The sequence below is a fragment of the Pyrus communis genome, chromosome 9 (assembly GCF_041283825.1).
Source record: "Pyrus communis isolate YQ-2024b chromosome 9, ASM4128382v1, whole genome shotgun sequence".
Classification (NCBI taxonomy): domain Eukaryota; kingdom Viridiplantae; phylum Streptophyta; class Magnoliopsida; order Rosales; family Rosaceae; genus Pyrus; species Pyrus communis.
The window spans coordinates 23,998,109-24,017,732 of NC_142573.1; the positions used below are offsets into that span (position 1 = coordinate 23,998,109).

Sequence of the window (19,624 nt, forward strand, 5' to 3'; positions counted from 1 at the left end):
TATATGTTCGTTTTTGCGATATAGTGTGATATTCGATTTTATATGTTTTATATGTGAAATATTGTGTTACCATATTTTAGAAGTATTACTGTTTATAGTAAGTGTTTTCAAGTTATATGCAGTATATATTTGGAAACTATACTTATTTTATGGCAAGGGTTATACATTTTTGAAAAGGTTTTACAAAGCTTTATTTTTAGGTCCACTCACCCTTTTTTTTGCCCCTCCAAGTTTTAGTGGCAGAGCTTCTATGTCGACGAGGATTCTTGGGAAATGTTGGAATAGGAGATTACCTTCGATGGTATAATTCTCATTCTACTTTTACTCTACTTTACTTACGTGTGAAATGGGTTCATTCATGCTCACATTCACACTCTTGCATTTAGTCACTTTTAGGTTTAAATCTATTCACATTTTCCACATCACTACATTTTATGGCTTCATCATCTTCTAGGTGTCGGCCAACATAGCTCAATTCGGAGTCCAAGTGGACATTCCGGGTCGGGGTATGTCAGTATACTATAGGCAAAGAATGAGATTAACAAATTATAAAGCACATTAAAAATAAAAATATCAATTAATACCGAACAACATTAAAAGAACTGTAATAATTAATTTACAAATGTGAAAAATGTGAAAAAAAAATATATATACAAACGCTCATAACTGCATCCTCTACACTTTGAGGATGGGGACATCGTCGTTTGAATTTTTAAAACTATACAAACCCTCATCAATAGTATTTTTAAGGGAGTTCAAAATAAATAAATTCATAATCATTAATGTACAAGTCTAAAAAATGTGAAAACATATATAAATGCTTTTGATTTCATCCTCTACACTTAGACGATGGTTGCATGGTCATTTAGATTTTGAAAACCTTCCAAATCTCATGAATATTGTTTTTTAATTGAGTGCAAAATGAATAAAATCATTCATAATTATTGTACAAGTGTGAAAAATGTAAAAAATATATATATATATACAATCACTCGTAATGACAAGTTTTACAATTTTCGTGAAGGGGTTCACTCTGAAGTAGAACACCATAATCCATAAGCCTTAGGTTAAAATTTAACTATCAATTGTCATTTATGCTTTATTCTACTCATCGAATTTCATTTTTTAGATTTTCATTATTTATTGATTTAAAATATATTTTCTTTAACTGGTAACTAGTGGGGTCGTATTACCTGATAATATTAACCGGTCGATTTCTAGTCGGGTCATATTACCCGTTTAGTTTAACGGGTATTACACGACACGGCCCGTTAAGATATCAGGTATGTCATGAAAACAACACGAACACGAAAAATACGAGACGAATGCCAGGTGACACTGTACATACCGTCCTCATCAAATATTAAAAATAAAAAAGAAAACACAACCCTTAAAATACAGAAAGGAAAAACAACCCACCAACTGCATCTCTTGCCACCACCCCTCGTACCACCACGATGAACTTTGCCAGTCTTCACCTCCGACCTGACCAGGGGAGAACATAGTCGAGCAAGTAAACTACCTTGCATAATGGAAAGCCTTGGATGGTCTTGAAAAAGCTTGTAGTGAGAAGCATGTGCCCATCACTCCAGCAATAGCACCGAAGATGAAATATAGAGTCCCTATATCCTTGTGGTTAGTGGAGAACATTCATTGTGACTAAAAAACAAGTAAGCGTAATTCCTCCTAGACAATAAAATATGTTGATGTGATCGTCACCGTAGTAGAGTTTAACCACCAAGTTTGGGACAGATTAGTGTGGTTCCTCTACGCTTAGGACACTAGAATATCGAACCATGAACCATACATATGAAGGAGTATACAATAATGATGTATTTGGCCATCATCATCTCTCCATAACATAACGTAACGTAACGGGAGCACCTTCACACCAAGGCCATCGGCTCTTTCTATCTCTCCCTTCCTTTCCCTACCACCCCACCGTCACATCACCCCGGATTTTCCCACCCAACATCTCTCTCTTCATGCACATATCGTTAATCTACCTACAACTTGGCTAATATATTTTGAATTTTTTTTATTGCAAAAATTAGAATCAAATAATTTTCCAGATTAACATTTGTTACTTTCCAACTTTAGATCTTTCACTTTTGATTAAACTCTATATTCCAGATTTATTCTTATTTTAAAAAAAAATATATTTAAATTCTATTGAGGTGGAAAATATGTCAATTAGGAACCGTCTCAAAGCGAGATGGAGGCACATTGAGTCCAACCAATTCAAAATAAAGGATTATAGAGATAACATCGAAGACACCAAATTTTTGGATGTAAATCACTTCAAATACCGTCGATATGAACCATCTCAAAGCACAAAGTTCGATGGACTTCCTATTTCAAATTATAGGACTCACTCCATGCCAAAGTGGTCAAATAACACAAAGCCGCGTCAAATTCAAATGGTACGAAGCCGCGTCAAAATACAAACCAACGGCCACAACACACCCACCCCAGCTGGCGACAGTAAATAGGCACAACCTCTGCTGGTGGGTGGCAACTCATTTTCTTTTATATATGTTGCCCTTGTTTTCTTCCTTTCTTTTGTTTCCCCTTTGTCTTCCTATCTCTATATCTGTCTCCCTGCACTAAATCTATATTTAACAAAATAAACATCGAACTGAAATTTCTTACCACATTTCTTGTTGCAATTGAAAATTAGAAAGAGAAAAAGGATGGAGAGAGTATGGGGGAGAAAGGGGGAAGAAGGAGAGGTAAATGGGGAGGGAACGAGTGAGAAGTTTACTGTTTATATTGTTAATCTTTATAACGCAAATATGTCACCACTTGTATATTGATACGTGGTGGACAACTCTGCATTTGGTGTCCTTGTTTTCACAAAACAAACAAAAATTGTATTTAACTTGTAAAACTTAAACATTTTACTATTTTGAATGCAATTGTTTTCCAGATGCTCTCGAAAGGTACTTTCATAAAATGCTCATTTCATTTTTAGCTACGTCCCCATAAACTCGATTTTAATTCAATTTTGCCCTTGTCAAACCGTATCTTCTTCTTTTTTCTTGTACAACATCGTGCTTTTAGTGAATTGCTTTAAATTTGTTTACTTTTTAACATTTATACGTCGTATACGCATGCAAGCAAGTTGGTTATCACGTGCTTCAATTTCAATGGAGTGTGCCTTTACCCATTAATTTGTCTACTTTAGGCCATCTACAACCAAATGAGGGCCAGAAGGCTCGTTTTAGCCCTCTGACCCTCCAAGAAATTAATATTTTAATGAAAAGTGCAATGCCATATCGCATACTATCTCCAACCGAGGACTAAAGGGCGATAAGGTCAAACATAGCCATGTGACAAAAAATCATCTCCAACTGAGGGTCAAACATAATTTATTATTTAAATTTAAAAACTACAACAACTTAAATTTAAAAACTACAACTTAATGTTGTCTAATGGCTTAGGAAGTTATAGGTAAAAAATTTTGTTAAAAAAAAAAAAAAAAAAAAAAAAAAAAAAATCGAATATAACGGCTAGCTGACATCAGTTAGCTATTGCATTCAAATTTATGGCCCGGTTGGGTTGGGCCAGCCAGTTGGCCCTTAGGCCTTTTTTTGTCATGTGGGGCCGACAAGCCTTTGGCCTAGCCCTCGGTTGGAGATGGTTTTCGAGCCATTTTCAGCCCTCAGGCCCTCTAGACCCTTCAGTTGGAGATGGCCTTAGGTGCCACGATTAAGACGCATGCTTATCCAGTTTGTTGCTTTTACGTGCAATCTTGCGATTTAAGGTCATGGTGGAATTGAGACCCTTTTTTGTTCAACTCTTGTCACCCATGTCGTAAGCTTAAGGATATTCTTCTACTTGATTAGGGTGACTACTATTGGAAGCTTTGTTTTTGTTTTTTTAATAGAAATTACATTCTATTTCATTGTCCCACATTGCTCTACATCAAAAGTTTATCAAGTTCCTTTTACGAAGTGACTAAAATAATGGACTATGGAGAGTAAAATAGAACGTTCAAGGGTATGATTAATTCCATGTTACATAGGGCTGGTTTGGTATTACTATGCTTTGAAAAAAAGCTGCATCAGCTGTGCTGTGAGAATAAGCAGCTGTGAAATAAAGCAGCAGAGTGTTTGGCAAACTTTTTTGTGTTTGGTAAACTTTTTTGCAAAAGTGCTTTTGAAAAGAAAAAAAGCAGTATTATTGTCACATCCTGGCCCGGGGCGGGATCACTTCCCAGACCCACTCCACCACTGTAGCACGATATTGTCCGCTTTGAGCCCCGACCACGCCCTCACAGTTTTGTTTCTGGGAACTCACACAAGAACTTCCCAATGGGTCACCCATCTTGGGAGTGCTCTCGCGCGCTACTCGCTTAACTTCAGAGTTCCCATGGAACCCGAAACCAGTGAGCTCCTAAAAGGCCTCGTGCTAGGTAGGGATGGGAATATACATATAAGGATCACTCCCCTGGGCGATGTGGGATGTCACAATCCACCCCCTTAAGGGCCCGACGTCCTCGTCGCCACACCACGGCCAGGGTTAGGCTCTGATACCAAATTGTCACATCCCGGCCCGGGGCGGATCACTTCCCGGGCCCGCTCCACCACCGTAGCACGATACTGTCCGCTTTGGGCCTCAACCTCGCCCTTACAGTTTTGTTTCTGGGAACTTACACGAGAACTTCACAATGGGTCACCCATCCTGGGAGTGTTCTCGCGCGCTACTCGCTTAACTTCGGAGTTCCCATGGAACCCGAAGCCAGTGAGCTCCCAAAATGCCTCATGCTAGGTAAGGATAGGAATATACATATAAGGATCACTCCCCTGGGCAATGTGGGATGTCACAATTATAGTGTTTGGTAAACTTTTATGTAAAACAGATGTGAAAAAAAGTTGGTTTTTCAAAGCTGGGTTTTGCAGCTTCTTGTTAGTGGCTTTTTTTCACCCAAAACTGTGAAAGAAAAGTTGAAGCTGAATGTTTACCAAACACAAGAACAGCTCCCAGCTTTTTTTGATACCAGCTTTTTTTAGAATCACCTTAGTACCAAACTAGGCCATAGTCCAGGGCCTCCACTGCAGTTTGTGGGGTGAAGCTTTACTTACTGCAAATGTCATATATATTGAATAAGATCGCACATAAGAAAACCGACAAGTCATCTTATAAAATAAGGAGAGGACATAAACCCACATATAAAACCCTCATAGTGTAGGGTTGCCTAGTAAAAGTGCAAGTTCAGCTACCAAGAAGAACAAAACTAGACCTAAAACTATTCATTGTGCATTCATTGGGTATGCAAACAATAGTGCTGCTTATAGTTTCATTGTAGGGAAATTTTCAATTCTTGATATACATGTTAACATTATATATTAGAATCAGCAGATGCAAAATTCTTTGAACATATATTTTCTTACAATCAAAAGGATTCTTGTTCAAATAAAAAGAGGCTTCGTGATCATAGTCATGATGACACCTCTTCCTTAGGTGTCCAAACAATAATGTGGAACCAAAGAGAGGAAAAAGGAACAAAAGTTTCTATAAGAAAAAAACGACACAATTCAAAGGCATCCCATTTTGATTAAAACACTAGAAAATCTATAATCTACCATCATCTTGGAGCACATAAAAGGAAATAAGTATGACAAAACCATTGGAAACTAGTTTTACAAGTAATAAGCAAAGAATATGGAACAACTCTACACAACAAAGTAGTTTCAATTAACTTTGTGGAGGGTGGCACTAAGCTTGGGGCATCTCCAAATGACTGAGTAGACAAAATAGTTATCTCATATTAACTTTGTGGAGTGTCTCTCTCTCCCTTCGTTGCCCTACCACCCCACCGTCACCTCACCCAGATTTTTCCACCCAACATCTCTCTCTCTTCCTGTCTCCTCTAACCCACCGCCACCACCCACCCAAACAACGTGCATAAAATTTGATTACCATCCTTGTATAAATGTAATCCTAATTAAGACCTGGTGCAAGATTGCATATGGATTATTGCCCTTTGGCTTCATACACATATCGTTATTTTACCTACAATTTGGCTAATATATTTTGAATTTTTTTTATTGAGAAAATTAGAATCATATACTTTTCTAGATTAAAATGTGTTACTTTCCAACATTAGATTAAAGTTCCATCACTTTTGATTAAAGTCTATATTCTAGGTTTATTCTTATTTTAAGTTTTCTTTTTTTTTTTCTTTAAAAAAAAATCTGTTGAGGTGAAAAATATGCCAAGTGGGAACCGTCTCAAAGCGTGATGGAGGCATATTGAGTCCAACCAATTCAAAATAAAGGATTATATAACGTTGAAGACACCAAATTCATGGATGTAAATCACTTCAAATATTGTGGATACGAACCATCTCAAAGCACAAAGCTTGATGGACTTCCTATTTCAAATTATTGGACTCACTCCACGCCAAAGTGATCAAATGGCCCGAAGTCGTGTCAAAATTCAAATGGCATGAAGCCGTGTCAAGTCTCAAATGGCACAAAGTCTCGTTAATGTCGAAGTGGCACAAAGTCCTTGCCTGCAAGAGCCTAAACCACACAAGTCATCAAATGTTCATTGAATGCACAAGCAGAAACTGCATACAGCACCAAACCCAACACAAAATATCAAAACCAATTGAACGAACTAGGTCGGTTTGATTCCATCAAGGACACGTTGGCAGTCTAGTAACACATCCTAGATGCAACTGCAAAGCCCCAAACATAAAATCTTTCTTTAGTGGGTCATTCACTCACTAAGAACCAAATCACTATGAAACAACGAACTAGGTCGGTTTGATTCAATCAAAGATACGTAGGCAATCTAGTACCATATTCTAGATGCAACCGCTAAGTCCAATTACAAAATCGAATCCCTGGTTCACCTCTACCAAATTCACCATCAAATCCAAATCGGATCCCTGGTTTAACTCAACCAAATTCACCATCAAACCCAAATTCGAATCCCTGTATATGTACCCTCAGAAATGTAAACACGCAGTTTGGAACCACCCTCTTTTTCACTCAGTGTCTTCTGTCCTTTTCGTGGGATCCGTCAGGGAGATCCTCTATCTCCGTAGTTGTTCATCTTTTGTATGTAGCCTTTAATCCGTCATCTGTATAAGCTACCATCTTGCTATAAAAATCAAGTGGGTATTCTCTCTTCGCCTTTGGGCTTAGAATTTCTAATATTCTCATGTTCGCCGATGATTGTCTCATCTTTAGTAACGCCTCCCCATAGGGCAGCAAGAAATTTCTTTTGGGGCAACCTGTTGCTTGGAAGGACATTTGCCCACCTAAATATTTGAGGCATTTGTCCTGCTATCATTTGTTTTCGGCCAATGTTAAGTCTAACGCTGTCATTTGCCTACCTAATGTTTTTCGGATTCGGAGCTTTTGTTTGCAGCCTTCAAAGCCCTCTATATTTCAGGTGAGGGAATTCAAAATTTCAGGGTTGATACTACCAAGAGAAACATCAATTTTGTCACTGAAATTTCAGGGTTGATATTAATAAATTTCTTTTGATTTTTTTGCCTATTTTAAGAAATCTCTGTTACCTTTGCGCTAGGATTAGTCGAAATATATATTAGAAGGATTAATATTTTTTTATTAGGTTTTCGGTTTTTTTAATTTTGGTTTACTTGAGTTGGGGCGATAATTAGTATTGAAAATTGACCAGTGGATAACCCTTCAAAGTTGATTGTATAATATAGTTGTTAACATCCTAATATGGTTGTTCACTCATCCGCCTCTCTCTTTCTTCGATCCACCAAAAGCCAAGGCCGCCAAACCGTCATCCCTTCTTCAACCTCTTCCCATGCCACCATCACCAAACTCTAATCAAATTCCTCTCATGAATCTCCAATCCAATTCCTTTCAATAGTTTTTTTTTTTTTTTTTTTTTTTTTGTTTGAGTGCAAAAATTAGTACAAATTCATAAATATTTTTGTAAAAGTGTAAAAAAAACTATAAAAATATATATACACAATCATTCGTAATGACAAGTTTTATAACTTGGACTTTACAACTTTTGTAAATGGGTCAACTCTGAAATTCGATACAATAATCCATAAACCCTGTACTTATATTTAATCGTCAATTGTCGTTTATGCCGTATTCTTTCTACAAGATTTCGTTTTTCAGATTTCTTTTTTTTTAATATGATCATTTAGCAGATGCAAAAAATGGACAGTTTGGATCGTTGATATCACGTTCCGATATTTATGGTTAACTGAAATATGAGTCAATGTTATACAGTTTCTAGATACTTTATAAACTCCAAGCAATATTTTGACTAACGTAAAAATCTGAATGTGAGATCAAAGATCCGAACTGTTTGAACCATTCGAACCGTTCATCTTTCATATCCGCTAAAATGTCATGTAAAAAAAATAAAAAAATAAAAAAAGGAAATTTGTTGAGAAGAATGGAGTATAAATTAAACATAAACAACAATCAATAATTAAACTTAAATCTATGGTTTATGGGATTATGACGCTGAATTCATAGTTGACATCTTTACAAAAGTAGTTGAACTTGTTATTACGAGCATTTGAATATTATATATATATATATATATATATATATATTTATATTCACTCTACTACGATTTTCATTTGTTTATTTATTGATTTAAAACATATTTTTTTTAGCAAGTAACATGTGGGGTCATATTGCACGTTAATATTAACGGGTCAACTTTAGGTCGGGTCACATTACTCATTCATTTTAACAAGTATTACACGACATGATCCGTTAAAATATCGGATATGTTACAAAAATGACACAAACATGAAAAACACGACACAAATATCAAGTCTACTTCCCAACTGTCTATTGTTGTGTTGATTTTGGTTCCTTTCTTGCGGATGTGATTGGATATAGATAGCTCGGTCGTTCGCAGCAGTTGAAGATCTAATTTTTGCTTCGGGCGAGCTGACGATGGGCTACTTTTCCTTGATAAGGATTAGGGTTTCTTCAACTATTATTTTTTAATTTTTGAGCGATTGTTTATATTGAATTGGGCTTCCCCTTGTTTATCTTAAGCTGCTACTAATGTTGTTTTTGTGGCCTGTTTATTATGTGAAATTTCTCAAATGCATATCAAAAGTGCACATTTAAATTACACATCTAAACAAAAGTGGTTAAATTCCGTTAAGTTAAAAATAATCTAAACAGTTCTTGTTTATTGTGTAACTTAATGTGCACTTTTGATGTTCACTAGAGAAAATATTATTCCTCATTACTCGGTCTGTGATATTTAGATGGGCTTGATATATAATGATAACTTAGCTAATAGTTTCTATTTTGTTAGAAAAAATCCAATCAAGTTCTCTCGGTCCTTGGGGTGTTCTTGTACTTAATTGAACGTGGTTTTCTCGAACCAGGAATAAAAAGGATGTAAGACATGAAGATAAGAGTTTCATTAAACTGCAGGGTAACTGAGTAAAACAAGGGGTTCAACTGAACCACGCTTTGCAAAAAACCTCAGTAATTAACCTCATGCATACATATATGTATATATATGAACTCACTCGCATTTTTACGCATGCATAGTGTTACAATTGCCTAGAAAAGGCATAACACCAAAACCGCGTGCAAAACTTGTTTTCGTTTCCTCATGCATCATCATTCACAAAACTTCAACTGCAGTACTAGAGCAATGCAAGCCTGCAGTCATCGCCACCTCCAACAAATCAAAGGCCAAAATCGAGGCCTTCGGCTTCAGCGGCCCGTGCGAAAATCCGACTGGCAACGACCCCGGCGTTGACCGCTCCAACGTCCCAAACCACTTGGCTTGCATGTACTTGTGCTTCCTCCAAGGTCCCAAGTGCATCTTCTTCTCCTTCATACATTTCTTGGCTGCGCCGCACAAAATCTTGATCAAAGCTCGTAGTCTTTCGGCTTTCCCAACAAACACTTCAGGCAACCAGCTAATCAATCTGTTGTAGTTTTCGCTAGCTCTTGCCATCTCGAACTCAGGTCCGAAATTTAGCTCAATTGCAACCCTAATCTCCCCTCTCTTTGAACTGTTGTCCAGCACTTCCAAATAAGTATGCTCCCCTATTAATTAAACAAAAACACCATATTTAATTTAGTAAATAGTTAAGGAAAAAAAATCAATTAGCATGTATAGTTTCAGCCCACCCCACATTAAAATCCTGGGTCCGTGCCCTGATGCGAAGAAAAGAAAGGTAATTGCTATACTGGATTGTTTGAGGGTACCTGCAGGGGCATTTGCTGAACTTCTCCACTTAGACTTGCAAATGACACAATTGTATCCGGATTCAATTAGCCGTTTGCATACTTCGGTACGCAAACATTTCCGGCAACCTCCGGCCACCGGTCTAGCACAAACGCAGTATTCTTCGCTTGATGAATTGATTTCCCTTAACGCTTCCTTAGTGGCTTGTCGAATTTTCGATTCAACGCTACTGCTCTTGCACAATGTCGCCTGCAATTCATAAATTAAAACAAAAGTCAATATTTGAAAATTTATTAACGAAATCATTTAACAACTAGAAGCTGATTTTCACACATCATATGAGTGCTTAGACTTGTCTTAAGGACTATATCAACACAACCGTGGTTTATTGAGTCTTACGATTTGGAGTGCTATATTACAAGCACGTGATCGTTGTATCATGGGACTCCCAAGCGTTGATCAACCATGAGCATCGTAGGAGGATGCAAACTTGTCTTAAGGACGTAGTGTCCAACACTTATATTGACTTTATTTTCAGGTTTTTCTAATACATTATGTCATGTTCATTTAACATTGATTACTAATGTGAATGCAATACTTTGATATATAATTACATGAATTATTTCTTGATTTTCTTTGTGATTTAATATAGCAATTAGACCCTAATATTTCTTCTTGATTTTCTTTGTGATTTAAACAGGGATGTGTGCGAAATTACCCGCAGAAGTTGGTCCTGTTCTTCCCAAAATGCCTTGTTCTCTTCCACACTGCAAGAATTCTCGTCGTCTTCGTCGGAGCCAGAGGTAGTATTAAACTCCGGCGACACCTCGACTTCCTCGATGAAATCCAGAACCATGTCCCCGAGACTTACACCTGTACCGGGAAATTCAAACATATCGTCGGAACTCCGGAGAATCACAGGTATTGTAACCATCGCTGCGGCCATATTGTACTTGTAGAATCTCCCTCTCTTTTCCTCCTCTCACTTCGTTGTGGTGCAAAAACCAATGGACGTGGTCACGAGTGGTTTGGATCCCAAATGAAATCTGAGGTCCATTTTATAGTTCGCAGGATTGGGCCCCACCTGTCCGACGTGGACTAACAGGACGCCGCGAACATGAAGATTTTGTCGTTTTACTCCTTACGCTTGTTGGGTGCAACTATTCGGTGTATCTCGGGTTTTGACAGCTGGGGTCCACGTCCGCTGTTGACCAATAACAGTAAGCTTTGAGCTTCAAAGCCCGTTGAGAGTTGAGACTTATCCTTTAGAATATTTTCGAATATTCTAATATTGCAATTTTTGTATTTTTTTAGTAATTTTAATAATAGTGTGTTTTTGTCGTGATTGTTGTGGAGGTACTGGTCAACACTCCGAAGCTCTGAGGTAAATATCTGACCGGCGGTCAGTTGGGCAGCGGAGCGGGCACAATGAAGTGCAAAGTACACGTGGCATTTTTTTAATGATGATGATGCCGCTAACCTTATCCGGTTGAAAGTTGATCAGTGCTTTTACCAATTGACAGACTGGAAGAATTTACAATCACCGACTCACCGTGATATTTCACGCCACATAAACCGTTATGCGAAATAGCTTTATGCGTAATTTTGAACAAGTTATTCAAAATGTTGAGCAATTAACTCGTTTCATGCATGTTAGTTTCGTCCTAGTAAGCTTTGGGCTTGATCGAATATGCCCAAAAGTATGCTGCAATTGGCACGAGGATAATTAGCGTAGAAAAGTAAATTAATTAAAGTAGCATCTACTTTCGTATTATGAAAGTGAAACTATACAATCCACTTTCTCTTTCTTTATTATTTATTTTCTTAGGAGGGATTTGAGCAATCATTTTGGTGAGGGAATCATTTTGGTGAGGGATTCATGAATTGTGTTCGTTCATCGTACATCATACGATCAATTTTTGTCAAGTATTGTATGTGTTTAATTTTAAATAAAAATATTTAAAATAATTAATGACTGCACGATGTACAATGAACATGCAAGATTAAAAGATCTTCAGAATCCTCACAAAAATGATCTGGCGAGGATCCGGATTCATAAAACTACTACCCGTTGGTATGTCTTTTATGATCCTCTTGTGATTTTTTGAGTCTATTTTTTTAGTCTAACTTCAACTCATAAACTCTAATTCTTTCTATTGTACGTATCACTTAGCGATCTAAAGTTAACAATGACTTAAATGGATTGAGTATGTCATAATAATTGTGATTCAATAAAACAATGTTATGTGCAATAAAATTAACGTGGCATTATGTTATTGAATGGAAACATCATTGTAACAATATATTAAGTTTATTCTAAGTTGCTCTCCAATTTTGACCTATCCTGAAGTTGATGACTATTGTTATGCCAACATGGCAATGTTGAGCATGCAGCAGTCAAGCGTCTCGGTAAACAATTTGTAAACCTTTTACTTGTCAAGTAATCTAATGGGTATCATTGTAACAGAAAATTGAATTTGTTTTTTCTTTAACTAAGATTAATTTTCATGCAGTCAAGGCTTTTGGTAAACAGGTTGTATTGTGTGCATAATACAAGCATTTCGCAATTCCTAATACCGATTGAACAATATTGTCTGAAGTTTGAAAAGTGGGTGCAAAAGAAGTTTCTCCTTCTTCATCCGGACCTCAAAAAAATAATAATAATAATAACAGATAAATCCTGTTCCAATTCAAAAGATAAATCCTGTTCCAATTCAAAAGACCAGATTTTGTTGGACGAATATATAACTGAAAGCCTGCAAGGTGGATGCATGTACAAGTTTCTTTAGCAAATCACAGTATCAGTTGTATCGTCACCAACCATTAGACAGATTTTAACAGACCAAATTATATACCTGAAAAGTTTAAGAAGTGGCACATATGGGCGTTTATTGACTACTAAAAACTCCATGAAACTATTTATTGATAGACTTCTACAAATTTTTACGAGTGTAACGATAGATTTTTTTGTAAAGTTCACAAGAAATTGAACAACCTTTGTAATAATTATAGTTTTTTTTACTTGTTTGTTACAAACAAACAATTAGGAGTAGACAAGGGCTACACTTATGTAATTTTACTTTTTCTGTTACAACTAAAATTGTTAGACATGCGAAAGAATCCTTAACTCATGAACATTAAAATTTTTTTAATTCCAAATTCTTGTAAATCGTGTGTTTCTAATATGGTGATGGGATGGTGGAAGAGTGGGGTTTGGGGTGGTGGTGATGGGCAAGATAAGACGAAAGTAAAGCTGGCGATCATGATGATCATCATGGAGGTGCTAGGAGTGGTCGTGGGTGGTGGTGGCGGCAGTAATGTGGTCGTAGGACACTACTACGTTTAACTATTAGCGCGACGAACAAAAATTGATCGCATAAAGTGTATTTCCGTTGCACAAACCTTTTGTGATGATGAACTATCTTCGACCAAAACATTCAAACACAATATCCAACAAGATGGATTCATACTAAAGTTGTAAAAACCAAAGACAAACTAAGAGCATGTGTGGTAGCATTTATAACTTTTGATAAAGAAAGCCAAATAACTAAAACTAGACTTCACAGAATGACTTTTATTGACTCCATAAAACTCTATGTTGATACACCTTAAGTTGATAATTAAATAAAGTCTATCAAACTCCACACACAATACACCCTCCTAAATATATAATTTTGTTTCACTACTCACGCGAGGGGCATTAGTGACCCCTTAGTCACTACTTAAGGTAGCAAAAGCACATTTTCCTTGTAAGCAAATGAGGGAATGAGCGTTGACTGGATCCACCTAGTAACCAGTTCTTTTTTGGTCAATAAGTAACCAGTTCAATATTGGTGACTATGAGAAAGTCACTATTGCTAGTGTTTAGATATTTAATTCACATGTATGACGGGTTCTTAAAACCGCTACCTGTTAGTCGAGCGGCATACTAGAAGGGGTCTAAGCATTTTTTATTTTAATAAAATTTATTAGGATTTTTTTTTTTTTTTGAAATGTTATATGAACTTAAACTTATACATATTTTTTAATGTCATATAAACAAAAATTTTAAGCGATTTTTCGTATTAACTTTTTAAAATTATTAATTTGTCATCTTAGCCTAACTTTATTAAGTTTTCAATCTAAAATAGTCATATGTGAGGCACATGACTTGTGTTCATGGTTATTTAGGACTTTTGACATTCTTTTCACAAGTTCTTTACTTTTCTTTACTACAAACCCCAAAATTTGGCTAGTTAGAAAACATGTCGTGTTTGTTTGAAAACTTCTTGATGAACTTTGAGAATTAAATGTGGTCGATTATCTTTAATTCAAAAAACAAAAAGGAGAGTGCAGGCCGTTCCCCTTTTTCAAATGGAGAACCCTCAAATCATCCGAAATTATCCCCCCATTTTGTATTTGAAAGAAACCCCAGAATTTTATTTATTTATTTATTTATTTATTTATTATTATTATTATTATTATTATTATTATTTGTCAAATGAAACTTATTAGAAAAGGAGTGAGGTATTGAAATACCCAAAATAACTTTAAACACAAGTCATGTGCTCGCATGGCTTTTTTTTTTTATATAGAAAATTGAACAGAGAATGTGAAATTATGATAATTCAAACAAATTTCCCTATAAAAATATTTAAAAAAATATAATTTAAAAAAAAAAAAAAAAGTAATATAGGATGTATGGGGTACGCCATTTCCAGAATGGTTATTTAATGTTTTGGCCAAAGTTGTGAACATTTCTATTTAAACACAATAATATCTTTTATCGTTTGAAAAAAATAAATAAGTAAATTTAACCATCAATATTCAACCACTGCACCTACACCTCATGCAGCGTGATACCTTTTTTTTTTTTTTTTTTTTTTTTTTTTTTTGTCATACAGGTTCATGAGCTCAAATTGAACACTAGAGTTCAAATTTATAAAAGTTTTCTTGATGTCGAATTTTTCATCTTTCGACTTAAATCCTCAATCTATTTTACCAGTTCCGTTATGCTATTTGATCCACATTAGTCATTGGGTAGATAACGAGTCCACCTAAGGGGTAAACCAGGAAACCAACCTTGATAGAATAATGGATGCCAGATGCCCGATATTTACTCGCACTTGCGGACGTGATGGATGCAAAGGCACAATGTAGGCTAGAATTTCGCTTTCAGTCAATTCGAGGAGGCCACAATTTATCTCAAGAAAACGAAACAATGGAAAATGATTGAGAAAGTGTTGGGACAAAGTGGAAAAAGCGTACGAAAGCAATAAAGTTAGAATTATATAAAATGAGGAATTTGATGTTCACATAAAATATTAATATATCTTGTTGGTAGGTTTTGAATCCTGTGAATCTGGATTAGGACTGATGTGATCATCCACCCTCTCTCTCTCTCTCTCTCTCTCTCTCTCTCTGTATATTTTATTTCGCATTCGAGAATCTTTTATGGCATTTGGCATGTATCAGCCAAGGCATCCTTCATCTCAGTTTCCTTAGTGTAAAACAGAACCACGTCTGCAAAATATCTCTTCCAAGTACTAAAATCACAACCATCCACAGGTGTCCTTATGGATTACATTTCTTGTTCACAGAAAAATGTAAATTTTCATTTTCCTTTTTACTTCTTTAGGAGGTGAGCCTCTCCATTTACGGGCATGTTAACTATGAAAATAGGAACCAATGGGTCCCATAAATTTTGGATATGAGATACCTAAAAAAATGAAGGTATCTCATTAGCATAAGGGGTTGTGTATCTCATGCCTAATCCTTTACATTCTCATTCCATTTAATCTCTACCTTTACATTCCCCTTCCTTTTAATCCATCATTCATTCATATCTCATATCATGTAAGTAAACATGTCTTAAAAGAGAAAAGTAAATGGAACCCCAATTTACATCTCTAGTATTAGTGAAAAACTCTTGTTTACATATTCTGAAAATGTAAATGTGATTTTTACGTCTCGAATTTGCATTTCTCCATTTATGATGCTCTTATACAAGATTACTCTTAGAAACATGCGACATTGGCAATGCTAAGCAACAACAAAATTCAACTAAAAGATAACACATGAAAAACTAATTACCAAACTTAAATACATGACATCTTTTAACTATACTAATCTAGCACGATATTATGTCAAGCCACATGAATAACCCATATAAAGTCTTCTCATACTAAAAAAAAAAAGAGCTTTTCTCATACATGACTGATTCCTGCATTTCTTTTCTTTTCAAATGCAATCAAATTATGAAAATAAATATTTGTTATGCAAATTAGATCAACTTTTTGCTTTAAGTTTTAAGAGTATGTATTCTCTTTCATGCTGGTAAAAAGTAAAAAGTGAGCATAAACTTTCATCACCTTGTTAAAATGTAGATTAATATAGAAAATGGGACAACCATTTTTCTATCTTCACAAAAAGAACATAAAATGTGTAAAATAAACAGATACCTGTCTATTGTGCCTTCCTATGACCATTATAAATTAGTTTAAATCAACCTGCCTAATTAACCATTTAGCTATAGAAAACAATAAAATAAACAAAATATCTTCAGTATCTTTCTGCACTTTTTGACAGAGAACTAATTTTTTTGCTTTAAAACAAACAGATCCCCAATAGATATGGTCTTATCCGTCTGAAAAAGGCTTGTAACCGTTTACCAAAAAAAAAAGTTTTGTAACCTGTTCAAAAAAAGATACTATAATCTAATAAACATTATTATGTTATAAACTGGTAATATGAGAGAATCTCTTGTTTGATCAAAGACACAACTAATCAAGTTGCAGTTCAAAGAGATTATAATATATAAAATAAAATATCTTTAAACACTCAAACAACATATACGTACATGATTTGCTAATTTTTAAAGGAACCTTAAATTAAATTTAAAGATTTGTTTAACTGGCCATATCATAGGATCCGCAAACTTTAAGCATCATTAGATGATAAGCATGAACTGAGTAAGGACCAATCATTTACTATTCTTCCCCCTTCATACCCTTTTTACCCTTTTCTGCTCTTTATTTACCCTACATTACTATTCAGACAAACCTTCATGTCTTCCAGCACAAGGCTTTGGGTTTGGGGTACACACTCAACCAACAACGGCATCGATCGAGGACGCAAACTGCAATGGCGTCATCGTCTGATTTTGTGACCGGAAAGTTGATCCGTAATGCTGAATTGTGAACCATGATACCGGAAAAGACAAAGCTGTATAGTCCATGGAAGCCTGCTGCTGCTGGCACAAGATAAGAAGTGATTTAAACAAGTTACTGACGGTTACTCAAGATAATGAGGGGTAAGAAGTGTAAATGCAAGTTCTGGATAAACCCCACTACGTGATCACCATATGTTTATTAAATGTTACCACTAAAAAATTGAAAAAAGATAGAAATTGACAGGCTCCATTAACTTAATGAACAATCATGAAACTTGATAATAATAAAACGCAAAAGTCTAAAGTCTGATGATAAGAAGAAGAAGTTTTTTACCCATTTAATTGATGTAGAAATGATTAAAAAGATTAACTTTCACTCTCTAAGATGGTTTAGCTTGAAAGTAACTACTTTCCCAAGTCTTAAAAAATCATATCATATCATATACAGGCTTTGCTTTCAACCTCATTTACATGACAAGCTGCGACCAGGCCAGGAGATTTTCGCAGTTCACTTACAATTCTCTCAAAATTTCGTATATATAAAATACTCGTTTCAAAATTGAAATCCTACGTACCATTAGTTTCTTCTGATTCATATCCTTCACATCAGCAGATTAAACCTACGTAGTAAAATTGCAATAAACTTATCCTGCTGCAGGAATTGTAAAATACGTAAAAAAAAAGCGAGCTAAATATATCGGTGCATCATGTGCTAATGCTTTCTAGATGCAGATAAAGCGGTTTACTTAGGAGAAATCATACTATAAACAAGTGGATCGTTGAATTGAACTCAGTAATACAAATTGTCTATTCAAAATGCATTATCGAGATCTAGTTAACGAAGATTGGAGCCAGAGTAGTCATATTTGAAGATACATTGTGATACATTAGTTATTTTACGATATCATTTTGAAAGGTTCATTGTTAAATTAATTAAGAGAAGCTATGAAACACAAATCTGTCTCTCAATGTTCAGCAGCGACATGCTTACTTTAGTTAGGATGTCGAACTCGAAACATATCATAAGTGAAGAGGGATTGTCTTATCCTCATGCTTCACTTTTCTGTACTTTTACTTCGTCAGCACTCTCCACAACACAGTATACTAATTACAAGAAACTTTAATAAACAATAATGATAGCACTTTTCTAAATCAGTTACGGATAAAAAGGGTCTCACACCGTGTACTTTTTGATAATTTATTACCAATGAAAACACCAATTATGTAATCAAGCAATCCACTCAACACTAATAATACTTCTCTGATCGATAGCAAGCAACAAAATACCTTCAACAATCGACAGTGTTTGCACATTTCTAGAGCTAGAAGCTCAGTGATCTGTAACCTTAGTTTCTTCGAACTCTATCAGTACTTATTAGTTATCCTAGCAGCACGAACGAATTCCTAATAACAAATCAAATGTTTCATCACACAAATGTCAAACACGACGGCTACAAATTGACAAGAAAAGTTAATCGTTTAAATCAAAATGCCCTTTGTTTAAATAACTACGGAGATGCTGGAATGTGCATAGGAACAAAGTCGGGTTATCTATCTCGGTTTGTTATGAACTTGAGATGGCAATACTTCTTTTTTTTCTTTTCTACATAACGAAATGCTTGTTATGATGATCATGATTCATACATTAATTTGCAATATTACAGTGAGATAGCATGCTAACCATGTAGATTCAGGTCCTATGAAAACTAACCAAAAAAAACTGTAAAACCATATTCTGTCCCTAATTTGTTTTTGAGCGCTTAGCAAGTTGATATAATTAATCCCATGATAATCTGAAACGAACGGAAAGCTTACATCATCAACAAACAGAGATAAGCATCAAATTTTTTTTACACTAAAGTGCCAAAAGAATAACAATTTGATGTCCTGGGACAAACTTATAATCAAGGGGAAGAGTGAGGGGAAAACAAAGGTATCAATCCAAGAACTGACTGTGAAGAGCATACTCTATTTTAACATTTGGAAGCTCGCGAATGAGTAGACGATGACAGATTCAGACTTATCATGTTATATTGTAACTATTTGTAAAATATATGTTATTGAAGAAACAATTTTTTAACAAACATGTTGAACGAAGATGCAACAATTAAAAATACAACTTGGCTACATGCATTTTTTTTTAACAAACATGTTGAACGAAGATGCAACAATTAAAAATACAACTTGGCTACTTGCAGATAATGCATGGAAAGAGACGTTGATCAATTTCAGTAGTTAGCATGTTGTGCACCAAGATTGGCGCACAATCAAGTTTGACCAACAGTTGCT

General features: G+C 35.4%; 1 protein-coding gene across 1 annotated transcript; it reads right to left on the minus strand.

The window, feature by feature from the left end:
* Positions 1-9,381: 9,381 nt before the first annotated feature.
* On the minus strand, positions 9,382-11,215 carry LOC137740889 (uncharacterized). Its single transcript, XM_088699621.1, has 3 exons — positions 10,904-11,215; positions 10,206-10,434; positions 9,382-10,043 (listed from the first exon to the last, which is right to left on the minus strand). The coding sequence occupies exons 1-3, from the start codon at positions 11,129-11,131 to the stop codon at positions 9,613-9,615; spliced, it is 888 nt and encodes a 295-aa protein (XP_088555747.1). The 5' UTR covers positions 11,132-11,215; the 3' UTR covers positions 9,382-9,612.
* Positions 11,216-19,624: the final 8,409 nt, after the last annotated feature.